We start from the raw sequence: 26737 nt of genomic DNA on the forward strand, positions 1-26737 counted from the left end.
ATACATTCCAGAAGGAGCTCTTAAGCTATTAATGCCTCATGTGAAAAATTGAATGTGACATGGATTTTGCAGTTTGTAAAAATTCATAGATATGCCAAACTATCACCTAAAAATGGTCATTTATATTACTCACTAAGCATTCACAGAAATTATTTTGAATTCAACTTTTATTCAGTGGTATATCAAAATGAAAAGGTCCAAATTAACTTTTAAAAAAGTTAATATTTTGCCATACAACGCTTTTTTTTAAAACCCTCACATAGTGTCTCAGTTCAACAAGCCAAGGAGCAACCAAAGCAGTTTTATAGTTTCCCAATTTGTGCATCCCTTAAGCAATTTTTCCAGCTGTTTTTTTCTAACCAAAGGTGACACTGTACTCACTCCCTCTTGCTCTCTGTTTTTCTCTGGGTCTACTTGCTGACATAAAAGGTTGTATGAAAAATTACAACACTCCTGAATATTAGAAGCCCCTGCAAAATAGTTTCCCAGCCTATCCATCATCGCAGGGACACACAGACCTATTATGTGTCTTTGCACGTGCATGTCTATGTTTGGACACTGAAAAGTCATTGTGGTAAACATGTCTTTCGTTTGTATGTGACTGGTGTGGGTGTACTGTGTGCATAACCTTGCATATGGTATTGTTTCATCTAATGGGACAGTTTACTAGTTAACCTCGTCATGATAAGGGAATCCATCATTCCCTTTAAAGGCACTGTGTTGAATAGGACATCTATAAATGTGCACATTCTGTTTACCGTACGTATAGGGAACACAAACACGCCCATTCTAGGTATGTTGCATCAACCCCACAGCACCCCTACCACAGCTATACATGGGATTCCCGACAGGATAGATGTGTGATTGCAAGTAAGGCCATCACACTGTTTCTCTATTAAGCTCTAGTACAGCAGTGTCAATATTGGCCTGGCAAAATGTCCAATTAGAGGTGCTAGGTGGGTTTGGAAAACATGAAGGAGGCTGAAGTTTTTCAGCTTTTCCTGCTGGTGAAGAACTCCCCCATAGCTATTCACACTAAACCAGAGTGGTTAAGTAATAGATAAACAGTTAAATGACAGAAAAATTCATGGTTTTTTTTTACTGTATAGTATAGACATTTTGGTTAAAACAAGAAAATCTTCATCAAACAACAAAAACTTTAGGTTTTATAAATAGAGGACAATCTGGGCAGTGAATTACAGACCGTTTTCTGCTTTTCACACTTTTATCATGTAAAAGAACTGACATATGCTGTTGATATTGCACTTCTTTATCTTAATATAAAATATCCCATGAATTAAGTGTATAGTTAAAAATTGAAGTTTTACTTGTCCAGCCCACTTTGGCCCTCGATGTAAAATCACTTTGACATCCCTACTTTAGAAATATAGGTTAACTGGTCTTAAAAGCATTCTGGTATTTGAAATGCTGCATCATGTTTTCATGACTTGAGTAAGAAACAGTAGTTCATGTTTTGAATATCATGCTTTTTCTTTTATCATACCTGTGTGCAAGCAACACCATTACTACCTGGCAACTTCTTATTTATGGTTGTTACTCTTTCACAAGAAGACCCTTCATTATTGTATTTCACAGACTTTGCGGTTTTAAGGAAGTGTGTCTTTGACATTTGATATATCTTTTAAAATTTTCATATATGGCAGCCTTTTTTATATATTTGCCTTTCACCATTCTCTTTATTTAAAGTAAATAGCATTAGTGAAAAAGTAGTTAACCCTGAAGTGTTTTGTGTTTAAGGGTTTATTGATTCTGAAAACCTCCCTCAGGTCCTTCTCAGGCCAAGAGTGCAAATGGGAGAAGATTGCCTTAAGGGCTTTCTAACAGAATTATTTTCTTGTTCTTTTGCATCTGGTTTTCAGGTACACTTTGGTTTGATGTAGGCAAGAAAATGGCTTGGTTAGGTTTAGAACAATCGAGGTTCAGGGTTAAAATAACGTTAAAAAATATCTATTTCAAAAAACTATCTGCAACAATAGCTCGGACGTTTCATAAGCTCACACTTATTTCCAAAATAAGTCAGTACTAAGTAAGTATAGAGGCAAGGGAGTGTACTTTACTGTGTAATGATGACACAGAAAATGTATCTCCAGTAGGTATTTGGGGGACAAGCACCTGTAGATTTCTTAGCAAAGCACACTTAGTTGAAAAAGACATACAAAACATGTAGATTTCCATTCTCTTATTAGCCATTGTAATTAAAGAATGTTGGCAGATAAAAGGTTTCTTTGGTCACTAACTCTTCCTACAGGATGAGAATTGGTAAACACATACATCTTCAGCTGCTGAAGGTTCTTATTGATATCACATATTAGACATCTTCATATTCTCTAGCAACCACATAGCACCAAGCTAAAATTATCTTTTTATACTTGTACCTACAACAAAGAAGGTATAAGGCATGGCTTGAAAAATATTACTTTTTTTCATTAATGAATGGTTACTGTTATCCAACTGTTATCCAACAGTAAGGCAGGTAATTATGTATTTATTTGGGGGGGGGTTCATGTATGCCCCATTACTCATTGTTTTCATTGTTTTGTCCTACAAATTTCTCCAAGTTGCTCTTACAACCAACTTGCACTATTACAATTTGAAAGGCTCTGCTGCTTTGCTGTTGCTAACAATTAATGATAATCAATGGGATCAGAATCACTATTTCCATGAACACTTTGTCAAACATTTTGAGCATGAAAAGGAAACTGGAAGCCAAGCAGGCAAGACTAATCTGTTGTCACTGAATAACACATATTTCAGTTGAAGCTGGAAAAGGTTCAATACAGAATGTTTTAGTTCCACCTCTGAAAAAAAGTCACTTCACAGACTGTCTGACTCATAAAACTTCAAATAGCAATTGCACTGCGAAGTAATGAGACAGTAAGACAGTTGCCATCTCCCCAGCCTCTATTTACTTTGTTTAAAATTTCTTGATCATTTTTCCAATTTTTGTATTTTTTTTACTTCTTTTTTTTAAGCATTTTAACTCATTTCTTTTGATTAGTAAACCCTTCAGAGTTGTTTTTATGCTTAATAACTGAATAACTGACAATAATAACTGCTCAACAACTCTTACGGAATCAAAAAGACTCACCAAACTCTAACAACACTATATTCAACACATCTGTTACACATTTATGGACTCTGCACTCTCCTAACCACCGATCTGCTGACAGATTTTTAATTTGGTGATAGAAAGACATAAGACATGTAAAAATCTTGAACATAGGGATGTCCTCTGGTCTGAGGTGCTGGGGGGACCAGTTAGAGACCAGCAGCTGGACGTCAATGGTTGGACTGGTGGACTACTTCAGTGAAGAGTAGACGACGTCTGGCTCTGGTTTAAAGTCTCTGGTCTTGTTTGGTCTGATGGTTATTTGTCCATAACTGACTTCGTCAGTTGTCACTGCTGAGTAGACAGCAGCTGGATCACTGTCTTTTGTGTGCCACGGACCATTTTTTTTTTCTTTTTCCTGGATCACCTGTTGAGAAAGAAAAAAGAAAACAAGCAGAAGAAGACGAGAGCAATAGAATAAACAACATCGTGATGATCTATGGGAATATAACAGTAAATACTAAATGTTAAACATTATTGTGCAGCACGTAAGATCGACAGCACACAGTGTGCTTTAAGGTATGAGCATTAACGTGCTTGTTTTTAAAAGGTTCCTTCATGTAATGATCTGCTAGAGGGTGTGGGGGGGCCACAGCCCTGTCCACCAGGGCATGAAGCAGGTATGGAGGAGATCAAAACTCCAGACATCCAGAGGCCCTCAGAACACAAGAGACCAAGGAAGACCAACAGAGGGGCAGCCGTGCCAGTATCCCAGAAAGAGCTGATGAGAGTCCCAGATGAGGGGTCACTCAGCAGCTGCGGAGCATAAGCCAGGGGGGGTTATAGTGACGTGCCTGGGAGCTCCTCCGGCAGCCAGCTGTGCCAGAGTGCCCGAGCCCCAGGCCGAGAGGCCTGACCCAGGTGGTGTTACCCTTTTCCCTGCGGTGGGGAGATGCAGACCGCCCCGACTCTGCAGCAGCAGGGAGGCCCCACATTCCAGACCGCAGTCGGACGGCCAACTCCTCCTCCTAGCCCTCCCACTCCAGCAGGCCGCAGAGAACAGGGGTGTGAGAAGACTCCAAACCTCCCTCTGCCCGCTCATATGTAGTGTTGATGCATGTGTGTTCTAAGGTGCATTTAAAACCCAGGAGGGCATGGAGCTACCTGCCAGAGAGCAGCAGGTAAGCGCATAGCCCCTCCTGCTGGCCCTCAATGTCTACGTGTATTTAAAATTGAGAGGTGGGCAACGACGTCAGGGGTGAGGTGTACACCCTGATGGTAATTTGAAGTCCGTGTAGCGTGCCCACCCCTAAGATCCTATATGTATATGTTATGAGAGTGTGAGTAATGTGAATGTCTAAGTTGTGAGATAATTGATCTGATATACTACAGGAGCTGCCTTTTTACTCTATTAGAGGCTTGACTTTCTTCATACCCGGCATGTCTGTTTTAAAGGAACTGAATTTAAGCCATTTTTATCAAACATAGTCAGCAAGCTCATCAGAAACATTGCTTTAATGTGAGCAGAAGCACAAGCCTGAAGCTGCTTTTATGGTCGAGCAGAAGTAGGACAGCACGTCTGCCTGCAGTGAGCTTTGTTGTCAGATGGAGGCATTGTACCAAGTATGTGGTACAGCAGGTCTGTGGGCCACTCTTGTAAGGAGAGCAAAGTTATGACATACAAAGTGCAGAAGTGGAACTGAGTGTTAAAAACAATGAAAATTTCCACTGCAGCCTCTGTCTGTGCTTTTGATGCTGTAATTTTTGATCTTTGAAGTTTTTACTCTTCCGGGCGAACTCTGCTGTTGCGCCTTTCTCTATTTCAGCCCACTTGTCAACCAATTGACATTCGACAATCGCTTCTGTCATCTGCTTCCAGCGTCGCATAGTCAGGATCTTGGAGAACTGCATTGGGGCGTGTCTGGGGGGGGGGGGGGGTGAAACCCCCCCTGCCTCCCGTATCATGTACGCATATAGACACATTCATGAGACCATAAAACCAGATTTAGTCAGAGCAGTGATGCGCATATTTATATAACCCTTAATTATCATAAGAGCTTTTAGAAATTTAGGGAAAACATTAATTTATAATTATCAAAATCTTTCTTGGCAGTTATTGTAATGGCAATACAAGTTAATAGCAGTTCACAGGCAGTGCAAAGTGAAAGAAAGTTCATTTTAGTACAAAGCCTTTCTTAGAAGATGGTTGCCACAACACATCCTTCTTCCAGTTATCCTCTTTTTCATTTGCCAAACTTCATGGATTTCTTTGATATGTCTTTCTGACCAGCTAAAATTTGTTTCTACTGTTTTGTTTCCGTGTTGTAAACTAAATGGTTATCTGCCACTCCATTGCTTTGACTAGGATAAAGCAACTATTGCGTTAGCATAGAAAAACTAGAGCTCTCATGAGACTTTGTTGCTGAATGCCAAATCAATAGAATATGTGTATCCAGCATGACTTTATTTCCAGTTACACATTGTTTGTCATTATTTATTTCATAATTACATAACATAATTGGTGTTGAATCAAATGATAACGTAATAAATGATAAAAAATAATGATTCTCCATTGATAATTAAATATAATATTTATATATTGACCATTGATGAACCCAGGATTTGAGAATAAACGCTGCTTGTCAGTGCCTAATATTACTCAGTATTTGGTATCTACAGAGCCTTAAAAGCTGTCAACATATTTTCAATTATTTCCATTTAAGATCTTCAGGTATATATAATTGTGTCAAGTACTGCTATTCACACTAATTGATAAAGCAAAAGAAAAAAAGCTTAAAATTATTTATTTATCCTCCATGTGTTGCATAGGAGCTTGGATTTTGTAAACTTAGCTCCCTTGTATGTTTGTTTTTATGAAATATATTTATTAGTAGACGAATAAGGGGCAACCACATTAACTATAGGCATTCAAACAATTTTGTGGAAAACACTCCAACTGTGCCAGCATGGGAGTGTTTTTCCCATGCTGACACAGTATGCACAATAAAATGAAGAAAAAAACTGTGTAACTTCTCAGATTACTGTGTGTGTTTGTCTGCTTGTGTGTAATATCATTGTACACTTTAATAATACATCGTTGTGCCCTTTGTAATATATATAATAGACAAGCAAAGCAAAACACTGGATGAGAATTTCATTTGTATTATTTTGGCTTGTCATTAACTTTTTAAAAACTGTATTTTTCTATCTCGTACCTTTTTCTAGGATGGTATGGGGAATCTCCGGGTGACCAAAGAAGGAGTGAGACTTGAAGGAGTGTCAGAATTCTTATTGCCTTTATATGTGAAAGAGATCCAGTCTCGTAGGGTAAGAACACGTCCATTTGTGTGTGACCATTTGCATGTGACCATTTGGATGTATATGTATATATAACATTATGTGTGTCTGTGCTCTATACTGCTAAAAAAAGCCCTGCCCCATTATAGAAGAAAGATATATGAGTTGATTGCGTGCCTCTGTGTACACCTCTGTTTTCCAGCCTCTATAATTAGCAGACATCAGATGGTGTTCCCTGCAGTCAGGGTCTATTTGTTATGTGTGTAACATAATATAGCTGTCTCCATTCATCATACACAGAGTCATCATCGATCTCAGCAGCTAAGGCAACATGAAAACTTACTTTACAACAACACTTGTGTCAGTGTGTGCACATGTGCTTGTTTATGTTTTTATATGAAATCGAGCGGGGGGCTTTGTCATGCTGCTACAAAGATATTGTATGGGTGTATTCATGTTGAGCGAATGTGATTTGAAGAGGCTGATATTCAGTTGCACAATAAGAGATTAATGGTACGGTAAAGTAGAACAGAAAGAAACAGGACCATACATTTATGAATGATACCCCATTTTTTTATTATTTTTTTATTAGTGTTCAACTAAAATGCTTGGAAGATAAATGTGTATAATCCAAACATTGCTCAGAGATGTTCTATTATCCAGATAAAGCTAATGGTTCTTCAAATCAAATTCAAATCAAATTCAAATTTTATTTGTCACGTACACAGTCATACACAGTACGATATGTAGTGAAATGCTTGGACAACTGCTTGTGACCTAAAGAAAACAAAAAAGGAAAAGGCTATGAATAAGATAGGAAATAAATATGAAAAATTAAAAAGGGTAAATTTAACTAGGAAGGAATAAAATATAAATTAAGGTTAAAAATGAAATAACTGTACAACACAAATTAGAATGAAGGGTAAATTTAACTGGGAAGAATAAGATAAAGATAAATATATAAATTAAAGTTGAAAATAAAATAACTGTACAACAAAATACACAATACACAATATAGAACTATATAAGAATGTATGAAGAAATCTAAATATAAATAAATATATACACAATAACAGCAGCTGTACAAGTATTAATCGGAAATGAAGAATATAGTGACCAGTGTTGTGCAAAACCAAAGTCCAGAAAGTCCAGTGTGTGTGTAAGAACCATATGTGTGGGTCAGTACTGTGTGGTGGTGTGATTGAGAGACTGTATCGCCTGCGGGAAGAAGCTCCTCCTCAGTCTCTCTGTGTTGGTCTTCAGGGAGCGGAATCGCTTTCCTGACCTCAACAGAGAGAACAGTCTGTTGTTGGGATGGCTGAGGTCCTTCACGATCTTCCTGGCCTTGGTCCAGCACCGCCTGCTGTAGATTGAGTGCAGGTCAGGGAGCTCGGAGCGGATGGTGCGCTCAGCTGACCGCACAACCCTCTGTAGAGCTCGTCTGTCCTGCATGGTGCTGTTCCCGAACCAGGTTAAGATGTTTCCCGCCAGGATGCTCTCTATGGTGCACGAGTAAAAGTTTTTGAGCACCTTGGAGGGCAGTTGGAAGTCTCTCAAGCGTCTGAGGTGGTAGAGACGCTGACGGGCCTTTTTCACCACGGTGTTGATGTGACAGGACCATGACAGGTCCTGCGTGATGTGAACTCCGAGGTATTTGAAGCTGTCCACTCTCTCCACTGGGCACTCGTTGATGACGGGGGTCTGGTAGTTCCTCTCCTGCTTAGTGCTGAAGTCCACTATCAGCTCCTTTGTCTTACTGACGTTTAGAAGGAGGTTGTTCCTCTGGCACCAGTTCTCCAGATTCCTAATCTCCTTCAGGTAGGCCGTCTCGTTGTTATCAGAGATCAGGCCCACCACGACGGTGTCGTCAGCAAACTTGATGATGGTGGTGAAGCTGGTAGTGGCCACACAGTCATATGTGTACAAAGAGTACAGCAGGGGGCTCAGAACACACCCCTGGGGGGCTCCAGTGCTGAGAGTGGTGGAGGCTGAGACATGTCCGCCCATCCTTACTGCCTGTGGTCTGCCAGTTAGGAAGTTGGAGATCCACTGACACATAGATGAGCTGAGTCCCAGATGCTCCAGCTTGGTGGTGAGTGTGGAGGGAATTATGGTGTTAAATGCAGAGCTGTAGTCTATGAAGAGCATTTTAACATAATTCCCCCTTCTAGTGTCCAAGTGAGTGAGTGATGTGTGGAGGAGATGAGAGATGGCATCGTCTGTGGAACGATTTGGACGGTAAGCGAACTGTAGTGGGTCCAGTGTGTCTGGTAGTGAAGAAATGATGAAGTCTCTGACCAGGCGTTCAAAGCACTTCATCACTACTGAGGTGAGGGCTACAGGGCGATAGTCATTGAGAGAAGCAGGGTGGGGTTTCTTCGGGACAGGAACAATGATGGACTCTTTGAAGCATGTGGGGATCACCGACTGAGATAAAGAGATGTTGAATATCTCAGTGAACACAGGAGCTAGCTGGTATGCGCAGTCTCTTAGGATACGACCTGGGATGCCGTCTGGTCCTGCTGCTTTCCTGGTGTTCACTCTCTTGAAGGCTCTCCTTACTTCATGCTCGGAGATGACGAGCACGTTTCCGGTGCTGGCAGTATCTTCCTGTCTGTAGCCGTTAGCGCCGCTAACACTAGCATTGTTGGAGACCTTAGCTGCAGCCTCGAAGCGAGCATAGAAAGTGTTCAGCTCGTCTGCCAGAGTCACGGCCGCGTTCGTCATACCGGTTGTTGGTGCTTTATAGTCCGTTATTGTCCTTAGTCCCCGCCACAGGCTCCTAGAGTCACTCTGTTGGAGTTGTGACTCTAGTTTCCTCCCGTAGCGCTGCTTCGCCTCTTTCACCGCCCTCCGCACGTTATATGACGCGGCTTTGTACGGGTCCATGTCCCCCGTCATGAGTCCCGTGTTGTAGGCAGCGGTGCGGGATCTCAGAGCGTCGCGGATGGTTTTATCCACCCACGGCTTCTGGTTGGGAAATGTTGTGATAGTCTTTGTCTCCACGGTATCATCCGCTAGTTTCCTGATGAATCCCACAACCGCTTCCGTAAACACGTTGACGTCATCGTCGGAGCTGTTTCTGAACATGCCCCAGTCTGCGTCATCGAGTGCGTCCTGTAACGCGGCCACCGATTGATCCGTCCAGCGCGCGACCTTCCTCTGAACCGGAACTTCCTGTTTCAGCCTTTGTTTGTATTTTGGCATGAGGAAGATGGCGGCGTGATCAGATTTGCCAAACGGAGGGCGAGATTGTGCCTTGTAGCCGTCCTTGACCGTAGTGTAGCAGTGGTCCAGTGTCCTTTCACCCCTGGTGGGGCAGGTGATGTGTTGATAAAAGTTCGGCGCTGCGCGTTTGAGGTTGGCGCTATTAAAGTCCCCCGTCACAATAAGCGCAGCGTCCCGGTGTTGTGTCTGGTGCTGTGTGAGTGCCTCATGCAGCTCGCATAAGGCGGTGACCGTGTCCGCTTGTGGTGGAATATAAACGGCACTTACAATGACCGATGTAAATTCCCGAGGTAGATAAAAAGGACGACACATGATGGACAGTAGTTCCAGATTTGGTGTGCAGGAGCGTGTGAGAGGAACAACGTTCGCACTGTTGCACCAGTTGTTGTTCACCATTAAACACACGCCGCCTCCCCTTGACTTCCCCGAGTCCCGTGTCCTGTCCATGCGGTGAACCGAGAAGAACACGGCCGGCTGGATGGCGTGGTCCGGCACCGCTGGGTTCAGCCATGTCTCGGTGAAGCAGAGGAGATTGCAGTCCCGAATGTCTCTCTGGAACTTTATCCTGGCCCTGAGGTCGTCAAGCTTGTTCTCCAGTGACTGGACGTTGGCGAGCAGGATGCTAGGCAGAGGTGTGTGGTGTGCACGAGCTCTCAGCCTGTTCCTGACGCCGGCTCGCTTCCCTCTAGGCCGCCGCCGCTTCCCTTTGTTCTCCCTCGAGATCTCACTCGGCCAGCTCGGATCCGGAGTTAAAAACTTCGAATTGTGAGTACATTGTATACCAATAGAAACAAGAGTGTCACTGTCATACCTAATGTACCCAATGGTGATGATTTTGCCGATTTAGAAACGCTGAAAACTAACTTAAAAAACAAAGACAAAGAAAAAGTGGTCGGAGCAGTCGTGACGGCAGCCGACCTCACCGGCGCCATCATATTTCACATGAAGTGTGACAAGTAGGGTTGTAGAATAAGTAAAGGGGGATGAACACAAATGAAGGGGAGAACAAAGAAGAGAAGTGAAAAAGGCAGAAGTGTCATAAATGTTTTTAGTTGGATTCACATTCACATTGTTGCATAATATGGCATGATAATCCGAAGAAATTTGAAAGAATCAAGAAAAAAAATATTGTGGCGAGCTCAGACAAGGAGGAAACAGAGGTGTCCTTTGGTCTTGCTTCCCGCGAGTTAGCCAGGGAGCACAGCCGTTTATTAGCATTCACAGAAACACAACAACAACAAAAACGCGCTCTCTCCACCCAGAAACGCACAGTCGCCGAGAGAGCGCGTCACCTGTAATCATGGCAACATAACTGTGCCGCCTGGAACAACAGAACATAGCTGTCAAACCCCAAACAGCCCTGACCCGCTACAATATATATTTTAAAGTGTATTTGATCACTTATCACAAAGAGGAAATCTGTCAAATGCTTGTTTAAAAATTGCATTAGTCATAAATTAGGGAAATAATAAACTGAGCTCACATTTTTATACCAAAATTTGAACTTCTCAGAAATGAAGCAACGATAATATTCAAAATTACATTCATTTTGACTGATCCCATAACATTCAGCATAATATTCAACAATTATTCAATTTTCTGTTCAGGAATGCAAGTAAACTATAATTTGGCATCTCAATCAAAAACTAATAATGTGCATTGCTATTTTTTCTGCTTTTTTGTCCTCATTACTCATTCACTTGAGTTCATACATGAGCTGAAGTGATTGAATTAACCTACTCAGTAGTTTGATGTAATAATTCCTAATGGCATGCCGAAAGTAAAATGATTTACTTGATGGATATTGTTTCTAAACACTGTAGCTTCTTTCTATTCAACAATATATATCTTCAGCGATGTCAGAGAAATTGCTGTTAATGTATTCCAGCATTAATATTTATCAAGTGTAATCTGCCATCTTACTGTATTCCCCTGAATACTTTATACTCACATCAGCGACTTTATCTCAATGTCCTCTCTCTAGTATTGCCATGAATGACGCAGTATTGTCTAATCTGAACATAGAAATTGAAGTACAGTGGTCCCTCATTTATCGCGGGAGTTGCGTTCCAAAAATAACCCGCGATAGGTGAAATCTGCAAAGTACCCAACTTTATTTTTCACGATTATTATAGATGTTTTAGGCGCGTAAAACCCCTCACTACACACTTTATACACTTTTCTCAGAAAGGCACAAACATTTTCTCTCTTGTTTAAACACTCTCAATGTTCAAACCTTTGTAGAAAAATAAGTCCAGTATTATAGAATGAAACCAAACAACATTTCGTCGCATCCTGTACAGGAGACTCGGCACAAGATTGATTGACAATGGTCTACAGCCACTCGGGACGCAGAACACAATGCGCTATAATAAAAAAAAAAAAAAGGTGAACCGCGTTATAGCGAGGGACCACTGTACATGTTATTAACCTTGTCTCACGAAGTCCCTTAGTAAAATTTTCTTAGTAGGTATAAAGCCAATTTAAGTCACTTGAGTGATAACAGTTTGCTTATGCGTGTCTTTTTAGCAACACACTGTGTGCTTTGGCTGTATGTGATTTTCTGCTATTGTGTCTCTGAGTCATCATGTGCACCTTTTTACATAGCTTTCATACTTTTACCCCCAAATGTTTCTCCTTTACTTTATTTTGAATAGATATTGATGTTTTGTGTTTCTGTGAAGGCCGAGGTATATTTGTGTATTTGCAAGTTTGTGTGCTTGAGCTGTATGAATATATTGCTTTACATGAAAGCAAACAGCAGGTTGCCCTCACATTTTCTAAAGAGCATGCATGCTCTTATTTTGATATTGACAGTTGCCACACTTTTACTGTGAAGTTTGTTTGTTTGCATTCAGGGAGAGCATGTTGAATAAGAAGTATCCCCCCCCCCGAAAAAAAAAAATCTCCTTAAGAACCTTAGGTCTACTGCTTGTTTTGTGAACTGATACAGAACCATAGTAAGGAATAGAAAAAGAAATAAGCCTAGGAGGAAAAATAAGGTGCAGGAGAAAATGCTGTGATAAGGGAGTATATTGCAAAGTTAATTTTAAAAAAGCTACAAATGTCGCTTTATCTTACGCTGTTTAGCACCTGCTGGGCAGTACAAATCATCAGATTTTTCCTGGATACATAACAGAAATTTTGCTGCATCTAATTTAAAGAGAAAACATTTCCCCCAAATGCAAAGGCTAAAATGCACCTGATGACAAATTTCCTTTTCAAAAGTTTTTTCTAGTAGACAGTCATTCCAAAGTTTGAATTGTGCAATGACATACCCCACAACTTCTCATAGAATCGAAGCGATCACTGAATAAATATCCATAACTTTCCATGACACAGCATGCCCAAACCTAACCATAAAAAAACTACCATGAATAAATAAATATGCAATTCTAATGCCTTTACTCAGTTATATAAGCTGGCCCTAATGATTACATACTGGAATAAGCTTCCTTTGAAATCATAAACATATCACATTATTAATTGTTATACATGATATTTGGTCATCTTGTTTCTTTTCGACAGTCTGCAAGTATGTAATAGTTCAAATCACACCCATTCACAACCTTTGTAAATACAAATCATTTGACCGTGTTGTTTGTGTATTTATTTATTGGCACGTGGCTATAGTAGTACTAAAAGCTTAAAAGCTCATTAAAGACAAAAGAACAGCAAAGTTATTAGCATACATTTTGTTTAAAAAAAACAACCAAAAAATATTCTCATGGGGTAGCTCCACATTTTTGATTTGACAGATTTTTACGCCAGATGTGTACAGGATATGTTATCCTGCGAAATTATAATGCAAATCTAAGACACTTTGAACATTTTCATGATGTGAAATAAATCTCTTGCTCTGACAACACTGCTTGTTTTAGCTTGTATTTGCTCTGCAGAATAAAATGCAATGTAAATATAGAAAAATCCATAAATATCTATGCAGCTGAAAACATCAGTATTCTTAGTGCTGTTTAGTGGACTTTTTAATGCTTATGTATGCACAACCATCAGGGTTCTGTCACTGGAGTTTTCCAGAGTGTTCCAAAATAGATGTCTGCAATTAATGCAGATAGTGATGCAGTTCATCATTTATTATTTTGCTAATATTTCTCAACTGCGGATAACTTTTTTTTTTTTTTTTTTTTTGTCAGAACAAAACTTTTTATTAAATACATACCATCCCTTTTCTCTAGCAAGGTGCTTCCAATCTATGAAATGTAAATGAATGGTCAAGAAATGCACAGATACGGTAAATTAGGATTTGGTTTAAGTTTATTTAGCCAACTGAACTTAAATGAGTAGTCAGCTGTAGGAAGTTCTGCAATAAAAAAACAAACAAAAAAACCTCCTTAGACAAAGAAGATTCAAGTGTTGGCAACCATGGTAGGAGATTGCTACATTAATTAATACTCAGAGGTTTTGTATAGTTTGGGCGATACAGTATTTCTACAAGCCATCAAAAAGAAGGGAAGAGTTAGAAAAAAAAACTCACAAAAGTGGGGCCACAAAAACAGGGGAGAAAATCGAAAATAGAGCCTGAAATTGTGGGATCAGTGGGAGGCTTCAGCTCAGATATGTGTTTAGCTGTTCACCAGAAAAAGTCTAGGATTTGAAGAGGAAAAATATTTGATTGTGATAAAGAATAAATTTCAATCAGAACTGTGACAGATTTATTTTTCACTAAATGGTTTGTTCCCATAATATGAGCCCAATTTTCAACACAACTGTTTGGTGTCCAAAAGACAGTTTGATAATCCACAAAAGTAAATAAATACTGCAAATATGAAAAGTTTAATAGCTTTTTCAATTTTAGAAAAAAATATATGATATAAAGAAATGTAAAAGAACAGAGGAAAAGGATGAAGATGACATCCCTCCCACACAATTATGCCTTGCTCAAAACATCACATCTTTACACACAAACATTTTGCATAATCGAGGCCATCCCCCAGCAGTGCATTGTCAGAGCAGTAAATGGAACATTGTGACTCCAAGTGAGAGCTAAATACAGAAAACTGCATATAAACCACACACTAACAGAAAGAGAGACATGGGGAGAAAGTAGATTGGAGGGGTGGGTTGTATAAGCTGAGTGCAAGAAAGAGAAACATAATCGCTGAGAGAGGAAGGGAAGGAATAGAAAAAAGAGGGAAAGGAGGTCACAGTGAAGTAAAGAAGTGAGAGGGAGGCAAAGAGACACATGCAGGTATAAAGAACAACTTCAGAAAGACTGAAAATACCAGATCTAACTATGCCAAGTTTAACATCCCAACATGAATTGCAATTTTTGGCATGTTGTTTGTAGACCTCTGATTGTGTTTCACATTTTTATTGGGAAGGACAAATGGTATAAATACAGTGTATTTTTGTTACACCTGCCTTACAGGTAAATAGATTACTGTGTAGGCTGAGTGTGAGGTCAGATAAATCAGCATTGCTCACAAATTTGGCAAAATAAACCTTTCGGCAAACTTATTTAGATTTGTTTTTAAGCCAGGTTTTAATGATGTGCTCAGAGATTTTGGGGGAGAAACAGTTGGAAGTTATGCTGTTTGTGTGTGTGGGGGGTGTATGTGCACGTGCACAATTGCAGGTCATGATCATAAACCAGAAGAACAAATGAGGAAGAAAATAACACCTAGAGTACACCTAAACCATCAGCACACATTCCCAGTGTTTGAGTACTTCCCAGCATACTTGTATGGTGTACCCAGTACATATAAAGGCTGGGTGGGCACAGAATGAGGCCCGTAACAGATTAATGGTTAATCCAGGTGCCAGCCATGCTTGGAAGACACCAGACACATTAGTTTGTATGCATTCTGACAGTGTAGAGCTGCATAGTGTAGGACACTTCATTTGCTGCTTCCACTTAATTTATGCTGAGCAATTAATCAAAAATTAATTAAACCCAACATTCAGAATTAGTAATCTATGTGATCTGACTAATCTAAGTACTTCTGTTTTCTTTGTTAATGTTTTCCTCAGTGGATATTTTGTCATGTGACTCCACCCCATCCAGCTTGTGTCACGGAAGCAATATGAAAAAAAGCACTGAGCCTAAACCACAAGTCAAACAGCTTATACTAAACAAAAATGCAACATATTTGAACACATTTTGCAAAGATGAGTGTGACATGAATGAGGACCCGCACACACAGTTCGCATGTTACTACACGTTTTATTTGTTTGTGGTTTTTTCCAACACTCGGTCGGGTATGGGTGTGTGCCAGTCACACACACAACCACAGCTCAGGTCCTGGCACATCGTTCATAGGGGAGACATGATCAACTGATGGAGCTCAGGTGTGTGTCAGCCTCCTCCTCCCCTGCAGCTGAGCCACAAACCACAACCCGCCACAACGACATTGAACAAAAAGAAATTAAATGTAAAACCTGTGGAAAAAAACAGTTTTACTAATCAAAGGTAATACCATTATCTGTTTCAGCATCTGGAGCACAATCATATTAGCAAAAAATATCCTAGCTTTAATAGCTGAGCAAATTTAAAGTACAAAATGTCCTTTTACTTCCCTCCTGAATCTAAAACTCGGTGTTTATTAGACTAAAAGTCAAAGGCTTTGGGATGATGTTAAAAGTAGCTTTCGGGGGTGCTTCATGGTGTTTTGGTGTTTTTCAACTTTTAGTCCTTCTGTATTTCACTCTTTCTATTTTACATCCACAAAGATCTTTCTCTAGTGACACACAGATACATGACTGCATCCGTTCACATACACACTCAAACACTGACTCTTGCCAGTAGGTCCTATAATTGTCCCCACAGGGACCCCATGACGACCTATCACCACCACGGGAGGCACACAGAAAACTTCATTTATTCTGTTCTTGCTGTCCCTCTCTTTTTGATTCAGCTTTTCTTTTATGTGCCTCTGTTCCCTTTTATTAGGCCTTTCTCTCTCTTCCCCCTGTCTATGACATTTCTTTCTCTCTGCCACTGTACCCTTCTTGCTACGTCGGTTCTTGGTCTGTATTTCTCTCTCAATCCTGTACTGATGCTAGCTCCCCAGAGACAGGCATAGTTAGATGTAGTAGACTGCCTGGATAGGGCTTCACTTCCTGGGAAGGAAAAAAAAATACCTGCACACACAGTGGAGATCTATATGTAAAAGGAGTTAGGTAAGATGTAGGAACAGTCATGTCATATGGAGCAAAACCTATTAAAAAAACAAAAGAACTGGAAAAGAGATGTGTGAGATTGAAAAATAGGAACGATGATATAAAATGACAACAAAAAAGTTCAAAGCAGCAATCATTAAAGAACTCCAGTCTTCCATGTCCTGTACTGCAGCTTCAAGGAATGCTGAAACATACAGGGGATGGGTGCCATAACTTTATTTTTTGCTGTTTGTCAGTTTTAGATTTATTACTCCTTCTTTCTGCCTCATACTTTCTCTGTGGTTCTCCTCTGGGGACCTGAGCTAGCTGAAACTTCTCCAACTCTGGCGCTGTAATTGAATAGCAGAGAGTTCTAATGGAGCATTAGGCTGTTCCTGTCTTGGCAGGACCTATTGATTTTGACTTTGCAGCATTGTAAACAGTCTCAGATAAATATAACTGAACGGATGCAGACCTTAGTATAAACTATGATTCTGAGGCTGTTGCTGTGGAACTGTTGCACTGTGGCTGGTATCACACGGTTTCGCTTGACGTTGATAGCATGTGACTTACGAGAGCTCAGGCTCACAACTTTCTCAGAAGAATAAATGCATGTAAAGTTCTATTCCTTTGTTTTTGTGTTTACATCTTTTGTTTATAATTAAGAAAATGTTTCAAAGCTCAGCTGTCAAGTACACTTGATTTTAATTGCAATCACCTGAAGCACATGGTGTAGGTTGGTTTCTTTATAGTTTTTCATTATGCTATTTTATTTGGGATAGAGCTCGGCATGCTTTTATGTCTACAGCGCTATTTATCTTTGTTCATTGTCGTTCCATCAAAGGGTCACCTTTCATTGAAATGAGTAAATGAATAAAATAAAACATGATAAAAATTGGACACACTGTCAAGTACAATAGCTAGAAATATTGTATTTGAATTGTTTGTGATGTGGGTCATTGAAAGTGCACAGCAGAGAGAGACTGATGCAATTTAAGGGATATTAGACACTGTCAGTATTTCATTATGCACAGCATAGCAATAGCAATATATATTTTTTAAAAATTCGGAACATATTTGACTAACTTTACAAGGTCCTTAAATTTTGTTAGGCTAGAACAGTCGCTCTCAAACTGTGAGGCAAGCCCCGTGTTAACCGGCATAGAGTCACTGCAAGATGTGCTCTTATATTCGATTCTATGTTTGTGTCTGTCCTGTCTGCGCAAATGTCCAAATTCCTGTGTGTCCATTGTATAAGTCTCTGATACATATGTGTGTCCCAGATGTGGTCATGACCCATGTAAAAATAGACTCCATTAACATTTAATAGCATTTTTTAGAATGTCAGAAGAATGAAAGTCACATTGGCCCTAGAGACGAGAGAGGAAACGAGACAAAATGAATGAGAATATTAATCCCTTGCTCTTAAAGACTATTCAATTCCTCCCTCAAGCTGCTGTCTCAGAGGTCACATCATCTAAAAGCCACAACAAATCCCCTCATCACAAAACTTGACTGAAGAGAAAGGGCACATCATGCCATACCATGTTAAATCTAAGAATTTTAATAATGCTGTCATTAAAATAAAAATCGCTTGACCTAAAGTCCATCAAAATACTCTTCCAAGTTACTTGTCAAGTTGTACCTCTGCCTTTGGCAGCAAACCAAAAACCCTGCATTAGCCAACAAGATGGTGTTGTAGCATCCAAATGCTTTATCCTACATATTTATATGGACAACATCAAAGTGAATTAAACTAACTCAGCATAGAACTTTTAATTTGTGTGCAGAGTACTGAGCTCTACTGCACTTTCATAGCCACGAAAACTGCAAGGATGAATATAATTTAATTTAAAAAAAAAGCCTGCTAAGGAGATTAGTGTAATAATATTGGCCTATATTATTGAAACCTTGACACAATGTAAAAAGGAGAAAATAAGACTGGGATATTTTCCTAAGCCTTTCCTTTCTAAATCTGACTGAACATGCTAACTCTAGTGCTAATGTTGAAAAAGCAATACCTTCTCTTGAACAACTCATTTCCTTATAACCAGTCCTGGCTCAAGGCAGCACATCCCTCGACATCCATAATTGCTGCATTGCTGGCATAAAGACAGTAGTAACTATTGAGCACAAGGCTATCAACTCTGTGCCAGCACTCCAGTTAACATCTGATTTAGTGAACTACACACACTCAGGGTCATTCATAGCTGGCCGGGCATCTTCTTGAGTGCTGTTTTATTTTCGATTTCATTACCTAAATCTAAAGTTAGCCCCATTTAGCACTGTGCTTTTTCTATCCTTCAGTAACAACCATGACCTCAGATATATTATGGCAGCCATAATTTATGCAAAAAGAAGAATCGCAATGCTTCACTTTAAAGCATGAAGAGCTGATATTTCTCTGTATTTTCAACTTTGAATACCCTCCAATCTTGGTTTCTGAGTAGTAATTGGCATAGTGATCAGGCGAGCAGATAGCTTTGTACAGTCAAATTTATCTTTTAGCCCATAGCTATTTTCAATGATAGCATCAGTGGAAAATGAGGGCCTATATTAGGTAAAGGGACAGCCAAGATAGAGATGTTTCATTCTCAACCACGGAGTGCCCGTTTACTGAAGTGTTTTAAAGCATGTGTTGAGTGTAATCACCAGGTCATGTAGACTGCATAATCTGTCATGAGAGGAATTTAACTTCATGTGGCATGAATACAGCATGGTCACTTTTAAGTAAAGCGGTTGGTTTGGTATGGCCAAATCCTGTTAGCAATATCCACTCCCTTACGTCTTCTTTAAAATATGTTATAGATTCTGCTTAGCCAGTTATCATTCAGCACATACATATATACACACTTTTTAAAGTATATATGCAATAAGTATGAAATTTAGTCTTCATAAAAAACTCCATTTACACACACTTCCACATGTATACAGACATATCTGCCTATACACTCAACTACCATTCATTCATATTTTCTATTTTGATGTGCTTGTGCTAAAATTACTCTCTGGCCTACCACTGTTAAAATATACCTAACTGACAGTCATTGTGTTTACGCACACCCAAGCACACACCTTGGAACCTACAGGTATTATGTTTTCACACATTGTTTCCATGGGAACACTCCACCGTGTGAAATTAATTAAGGGTGGATATTTGAATTAATTAACTAGGAGTGTGGCATTACACTTCTCTGGCCCTATGACATTAAACACACACTCACACTCACATACACACACAATCTTGCAGTAAGAAGACACACAGATTCAATTTAATTACCAGTGTGCAGATCACTGGTACAATGTTGTACTATGGCTGCATGTGTGTGTATGTAACATTAATGTGAGTACAACAGTATGTGCTAACTTAGCTGAAGTGGCAGGCAGCTATTACTGAAGCACACAAATTTCCAGAAGCTAATATTCGACCAAATACCTGTGTTTTCAGTTTAAAATGGGCACAATTCCCCCACCCACTGGCTTGAAAGGCAGCTTTCTGCTCTGCACTGGAGCATAGGCAGCTCTAGTCAGTTGGAATTCATTGACGTTACAATTGTGACCCAGTTTCCCAGCAAAACAACACAAAAATAAATAAAAACTTTTGTCTCACTCGTGCAGAATAGCCAATTGTCCACCAGTGAATCTGCATACTCATCATAATCAAACTGAATATTGTTCCATGAAATTCAACGATGTGTTCACATTAGGCAAGTTCTCTGCAGGTCTGGTTTTGCTTTTACACAGAAGTAAATATCATTCATGCAAGCTATGTAAGCTATACTTATTATACACCACTGTGACGCCTTTATTCCGTAGCTAAATAGGTCATGAGCTGCCTATAGCAAAGTCCTGTCCTGTCCTGGGCAGACCCATTTAATCTTAAAACCACTATAGTAGCATGCTTTATTTCTATGTGCAAGAAGGGGAATAAAGTTAATAATATTTTGCTAAGAACTTATTACAGGTGGCAAATTTCCTGTCATGATAAAAAACAGCCTCAGGATGAGTAATACAAATGCATGGGCAGAAACCTTAATGTAAACTGAAGGGACAGCAGTTAATGCTTAAGGTCTAGTGAGTAATTCAAGAAAATAAATACATTCAAGATATTTAAGTGTCAATGTGTGTGTGAATGGGTGGATGACTGGCTGTGTAAAGCGCTTTGGGGTCCTTAGGGACTAGTAAAAGCGCTATACAAATACAGGCCAGGCCATATTTAGACTCTCGTGTGTCTTTTCCCTGCCTTCAAAGCAGTAAAACTTCTTTTTGCTGTTTTGTTGTTTTAGGGATTGTTGGTTTGTTGCAATTCTCCAGTACAAAGATTTGTTAGATGAGGGAGTATGTGTGCAGTTTTCCTGAAGTCTGTTCGCCAAGTTATTTATCTAAGCTGGTGTTATCTACTATTCATTTCTTATGTGATCTTTCCATATTGCCCCAAAAATTCTTAACGTGCAGAATCGATGCTGTCAACAATTTCTTGTTTGTGCTTTTAGCAAAGTATATACATAAAAAATGTAAACATTCTGAGGAACTTCAGACAACCTTTCAGAAAAGACTGAATACATACATAATCAAATAGATATAACAGAATTGCACACTGAATGGGGAAAAGTTATGGCCAACCATATATGTCTCATTTGAAGCAGGTCTAATCCAATCCCCAGAATAGCTGCAGTCTTTCTTTTCGACTCTACCGACCTCAGTGCTTAGATAGATTTCTTAAGGTAATTTAAGCTACTTTAGATTTAATTTTTAATTTAATTAAGGAATGAAGACGTAGATAGACAGACAGACAGACAGACTGATAGACAGACAGATAGACAGACAGACAGACAAACAGATCTGGAGCCAGCGCAGTAACACAGCAATAGATCTGCCACTAAGACAATCCCTGTGCTGTACTCAAATGCCAAACTGGTACAACTGAGGTGATAACTGAAGAGCCTGTTTTCCCTTAAGATGTTGGAACTTGGCAGAACTGTAAAACAGGAAAGCCAATTATCATAGCAAAACAATGGAAAAATTCTAGGAGTATGAGGCTCTAAAGATGGCGTTTGGGAAATTCAGTATTCCAGCCAACAATAAATTGTCTGTAATTAAACTGGCGATTCATAGCTTAGCCAGAGGATTGTTCCATATGCTACAAACCTGAATTCTGAAATTACAACACACAGGATAATAAATGAAAATGCCCTTAAACTTTAATCCAAGGGCCAAATATGAGACACTTGGAAATTGAATTCAGTGAAATTCACTGTGTGTGTGTGTGTGTGTGTGTGTGTGTGTGTGTGTGTGTGTGTGTGTGTTTCATTTATTTTTTATTTTCTTCAATAAACAATGTTACAATATTGTTTATTGTCATATTTTTACCCTAAAACCCTCTAAGTCCATGATCACTGAATCATTTCTTTGACAGAGAATTACTTGAAAACACTTGACTACACATTAACTATTATTGGCAAACATAACGTATCAAAATCCAGGTGGGGTGTTGACAAAGCAACTGGTAAACATAATATGATTTCTCAGAGACACTAGTATGAAAGCGTTGGCTTGCCTGTTCCTGTTGCCTGTTTTATTAAACTTGATGCGCTATCTCCTCTGCATCATCAAGGTTTTCATTCCTAACGTGCTAAAGGTATTATTAAAAAGATTTTCACACTGCTCTCCTCCTTCTCTACAAATATGTTGGTGGTCAATAAGAGAAAATTTCTGTTACAATGATAAATCACAGAAGTTTATCTGTTTGCTAGTTGTAGCTCTGCTTCCACACAGGGCACCGCTCCTAGCTAATCTAAGCGCTGTGAAAGCAGAGCCAACTACACCCTGTCTAGCATCAGTCTCCGGCCAAAGACCTGGGTTTTATCCACAATACACATGTACAGGCACCCTTAAAAAGCTGCTGGAAGGTTCTAGTCATTGTTAATGTGGGACTGACAAACTTGTGAAATGGAGACACGCTACGGTTTCCAGTGGGATCCAAAGCAAGCGTGCTTCATGCAAAAATAGGAATGGATGCAAACAAGCAAAAAGCTTTATGACAGAGCACTGTTTGAGCTGAAAGGAGAGGGATCAGTTTACTTTGGTGTATTTTAATTGATGTCTATTTTTTGGTTTGACTAAGTACCCACTGCTTGTCCTGATAAACGGTAATGCATAAACAGTTGTTAAGACATACAGGACAACTGCTGGTTAGATCTCCAGGAAGATAAAGACCCAGATTACTGTGTGTGATATGCTGTAGAATAAAACTATATAAACCAAAAACTTATAGGCAGTCCTAATATAAAGAGAGCAAAGACTTAAACTAGAGAGAGAGATAGAGAGGGACAACTTCATCTGTTAGGACTGGATTTCATGCAGTCTTATCTATCCACCCATCCATCCATCCATCCATCCATCTATCCACCCACATGGAAGTTATGTACAACCTCTGATGCACTTAAAATTATTCAGTTCCTTATTTTTTTTTAAAAAAATTCTGTTTAGATGTCAAAGAGTAGTGAATGCAGAGTCACGGTGTAAAGAAAATAAAGACTAGAAACAAAGTAACACAACAAAGGGAATTAAAAGTAAGGGCTAAACATTACATAGAGATCAAGGCAATATACACTCAACAAAAATATAAACGCAACACCTTTGTTACTGCTCCCATTCCCCATGGGATGGACGTAGAGACCTAGAATTCATTCCAGATACACAATATAACCATCCCTCCCAAACAGTGGTCACAAATCAGTCCAAATGTGTGGTAGTGGGCACATCTGCTATATTGAGATAATCCATCCCACCTCACAGGTGTGCCACATCAGGATGCTGATCTGACATCATGAGTAGTGCACAGGTGTACCTCAGACTGCCCACAACAAAAGGCCACCCTGGAATGTGCAGTTTTGTCTCACAGCAAAATGCCACAGATGCCACAAGCAATGAGGGAGCGTGCAATTGGCATGCTGACAGCAGGAATGTCAACCAGATCTGTCGCCCGTGCATTGAATGTTCATTTCTCAACCATAAGCCGTCTCCACAGGCGTTTCAGAGAATATGGCAGCACATCCAACCGGCCTCACAACCGCAGACCTCGTGTAACCACACCAGCCCAGGACCTCCACATCCAGCAGGTTCACCTCCAAGATCGTCTGAGACCAGCCACCCAGACAGCTGCTGGAACAATTGGTTTGCACAACCAAACAATTTCTGCACAAACTGTCAGAAACCGTCTCAGGGACGCTCAACTGCATGCCCGTCGTCCTCATCGGGGTCTTGACCTGACTCCAGCTCGTCGCCGTAACAGACTTGTGTGGGCAAATGCTCACATTTGATGGCGTCTGGCACGTTGGAGAGGTGTGCGCTTCACGGATGAATCATGGTTCACATTGTTCAGGGCAGATGGCAGCTGAGAATGTCCCAGTTCTTGCATGGCCAGCATACTCACCGGACATGTCACCCATTGAGCATGTTCGGGATGTGCTTGACCGGCGTATACGACAGCGTGTACCAGTTCCCACGAATATCCAACAACCTCGCACAGCCATTGAAGTGGAGTGGACCAACATTCCACAGGCCACAATTGACAATCTGATAGACTCCATGCGACGATGTGTTGCACTGCATGAGGCAAATGGAGGTCACACCAGATACTGACCGGTTCTGGGTCCCCAGACCCCCAATAGCGCAAAAAACTGCACATTCCAGGGTGGCCTTTTGTTGTGGGCAGTCTGAGGTACACCTGTGCACTACTCATGATGTCAGATCAGCATCCTGATGTGGCACACCTGTGAGGTGGGATGGATTATCTCAATATAGCAGATGTGCCCACTATCACACATTTGGACTGATTTGTGACCACTGTTTGGGAGGGATGGTTATATTGTGTATCTGGAATGAATTCTAGGTCTCTACGTCCATCCCATGGGGAATGGGAGCAGTAACAAAGGTGTTGCGTTTATATTTTTGTTGAGTGTATATCAAAGGAATAAATAAGCTGAAGCTTGTCACTAGACAACTTTAAAATTAAGTGATGAGAGAACAGCTAAAGTTGGAGAACAGTAAGAAGAAAATAAAAAAGACAGATAAAAGAAATGTGTCTTTGTATGTATCCTTTATTCCGTTTGTCCTATTTCGGCTTTCTTACCTTTGGGTCATTGTTACTGAATTTCTTTAATATCCCATCATTTACACGGGAAGTACAACTGAATACTAAGCACAAGAGATAATTTGTCATCAAAATAAAACAGGAAATGAACTTGACACAGACAGAGGGAAAAACACAGAGATGAGACTAGGACATGAAAGGGAACCAACATCGTCAAACAAGAAACCAAGAACTAGAACTATAGTTCTTGAAGCACTAGGAAATACTGAACTCAGAACAGTATTATACAGAGCATGAACTTAAATTATAAAAAAGCCCTCCAAAAATCAAAATGCCACGTCAAAGACCTGGATCATGACAAAAGCAGCACAATGTTGTACTGTATTTGTATTTTTTTTATGGTACACTGATAAAAAATTTAAAAAAGCAATAGATAGCATAGCGCTGTTAGCCAATGCTGAAATGCAAATAGTAGCTTACTATCTACTCCAATTGCAGTTTGTCAAAAATAAATGAAAAAAATAATCACAACATCCACAGGTTTGATATGTTTTAACAGCATATGTTGCAAGGAGATGGTTTTCATGAATGAGTGAATAAAATAGAATAAAACTGAGTACTGTGTACTCTGAAGGTTAGCAATGCTATACATTATATTTAATTTTGCAACTTGTTATAATAATCAGATTATGTTTTTAATCCAGAATCATTTTATATTCATTAAACTATTGAGTGACTCCTCATGTCCTCTGGATCAAGTCAACTGTAATTTGCACTTACCTGTAAGGAGGCAGTTATTATGAACAAATTAAGTCCAAGTCACTCTTGCATCTCTGTGGTACTTAGATGGCAGGCAGGAATTAGCATGAACGTGATGTGACACATAATGAAACATTGTATTCAGTGCATGTTACTAAAAAATAAATGATTTCCAACAGGTTTCTTTTTTTTAGTCCACGGGTTGGAACTATATTCTGTCCTTTTTGTCGTTGTCATCTCTTATTTCTCCTCAGTATGTAAATTCCCACTTGTCGCTCTCACACTCTCCTCTCATCTCTGTAAACCATTCCCATGTCCCATTTTATTCAATGTTTTGCCATCAAGAGAATCCACTTCATCTCTCTTATGTCCCACCCTTGTAAACCATTCCCAGTAATTATGAAGGCAGCAACTCGACTGGGGATTTCATCACATGGCTCAGAGCTCTGAGGAGAGGCCAACATCAGGAAATCCCTGTCACAGCAATGAGACACTAACAAACCACAAGATATACTGAACTGCTAGAAAATGAGCTAAAAAGCCCAGAGGAGCTCTGATTAAAACCTCAGTTTGGAAACGAAATGCAAGCACAAAGGTTGCCCCACTAAAGGATGTTAGAGATGGGGTTTGAAAAAACAATTATTTTCCTTGCTTGATTGTCTTCATGCAAAGAGTGATAAAATTGCATGGAATTTGCACGGCTAAACAAGCTTAGTGACTTATCATTTTGCAGCCAAAGAGCTAATTGTTACACTTAATTGGTTTTTGGCACAGAATAAATTATACAAATCCTATAAGATAAACACTCTAAAACTTTGGTTCATTGGAAAAAAAAAGTTCTGAAACATCTTGGAAATTCTGCCTGATTCCTTCTTCAAAGCTTTTCTAAGCGGACAAAGAATTGGACAGCATTTTTCTTGTACTGTTTAAAAGGCTTGGGTCTTTATAGAAAATAGGAACATGAAAATTCCCACCAGCCTCAAGCCCCCAGTGAATCAGAGTATTAAATTTGAAGCAGCCATATCCTTCCAACACTGCTTCTCTAGGGTAAGTAGGAAAGGCCTAGCATACATTATTCAGTGGTTATTACTATAGGATTGTGGCGTTGAGCAGGATAAAAGTAAGTACTGAGGGTAAAGTGAAAGACATTTAACTCACTGGTCACTTTG

General features: G+C 39.7%; 1 protein-coding gene across 1 annotated transcript in view; it reads left to right on the forward strand.

The window, feature by feature from the left end:
* Positions 1-26737, forward strand: part of LOC101484541 (zeta-sarcoglycan) — a 377409-nt gene that overhangs the window by 248189 nt on the left and 102483 nt on the right. Inside the window, exon 3 of the mRNA XM_004539191.4 lies at positions 6296-6397. Within this exon, the coding sequence (XP_004539248.1) occupies positions 6296-6397 (102 nt within the window). The remainder of the gene's footprint in view (positions 1-6295; positions 6398-26737) is intronic.

This window comes from Maylandia zebra, linkage group LG6, assembly GCF_041146795.1.
Source record: "Maylandia zebra isolate NMK-2024a linkage group LG6, Mzebra_GT3a, whole genome shotgun sequence".
NCBI lineage: Eukaryota > Metazoa > Chordata > Actinopteri > Cichliformes > Cichlidae > Maylandia > Maylandia zebra.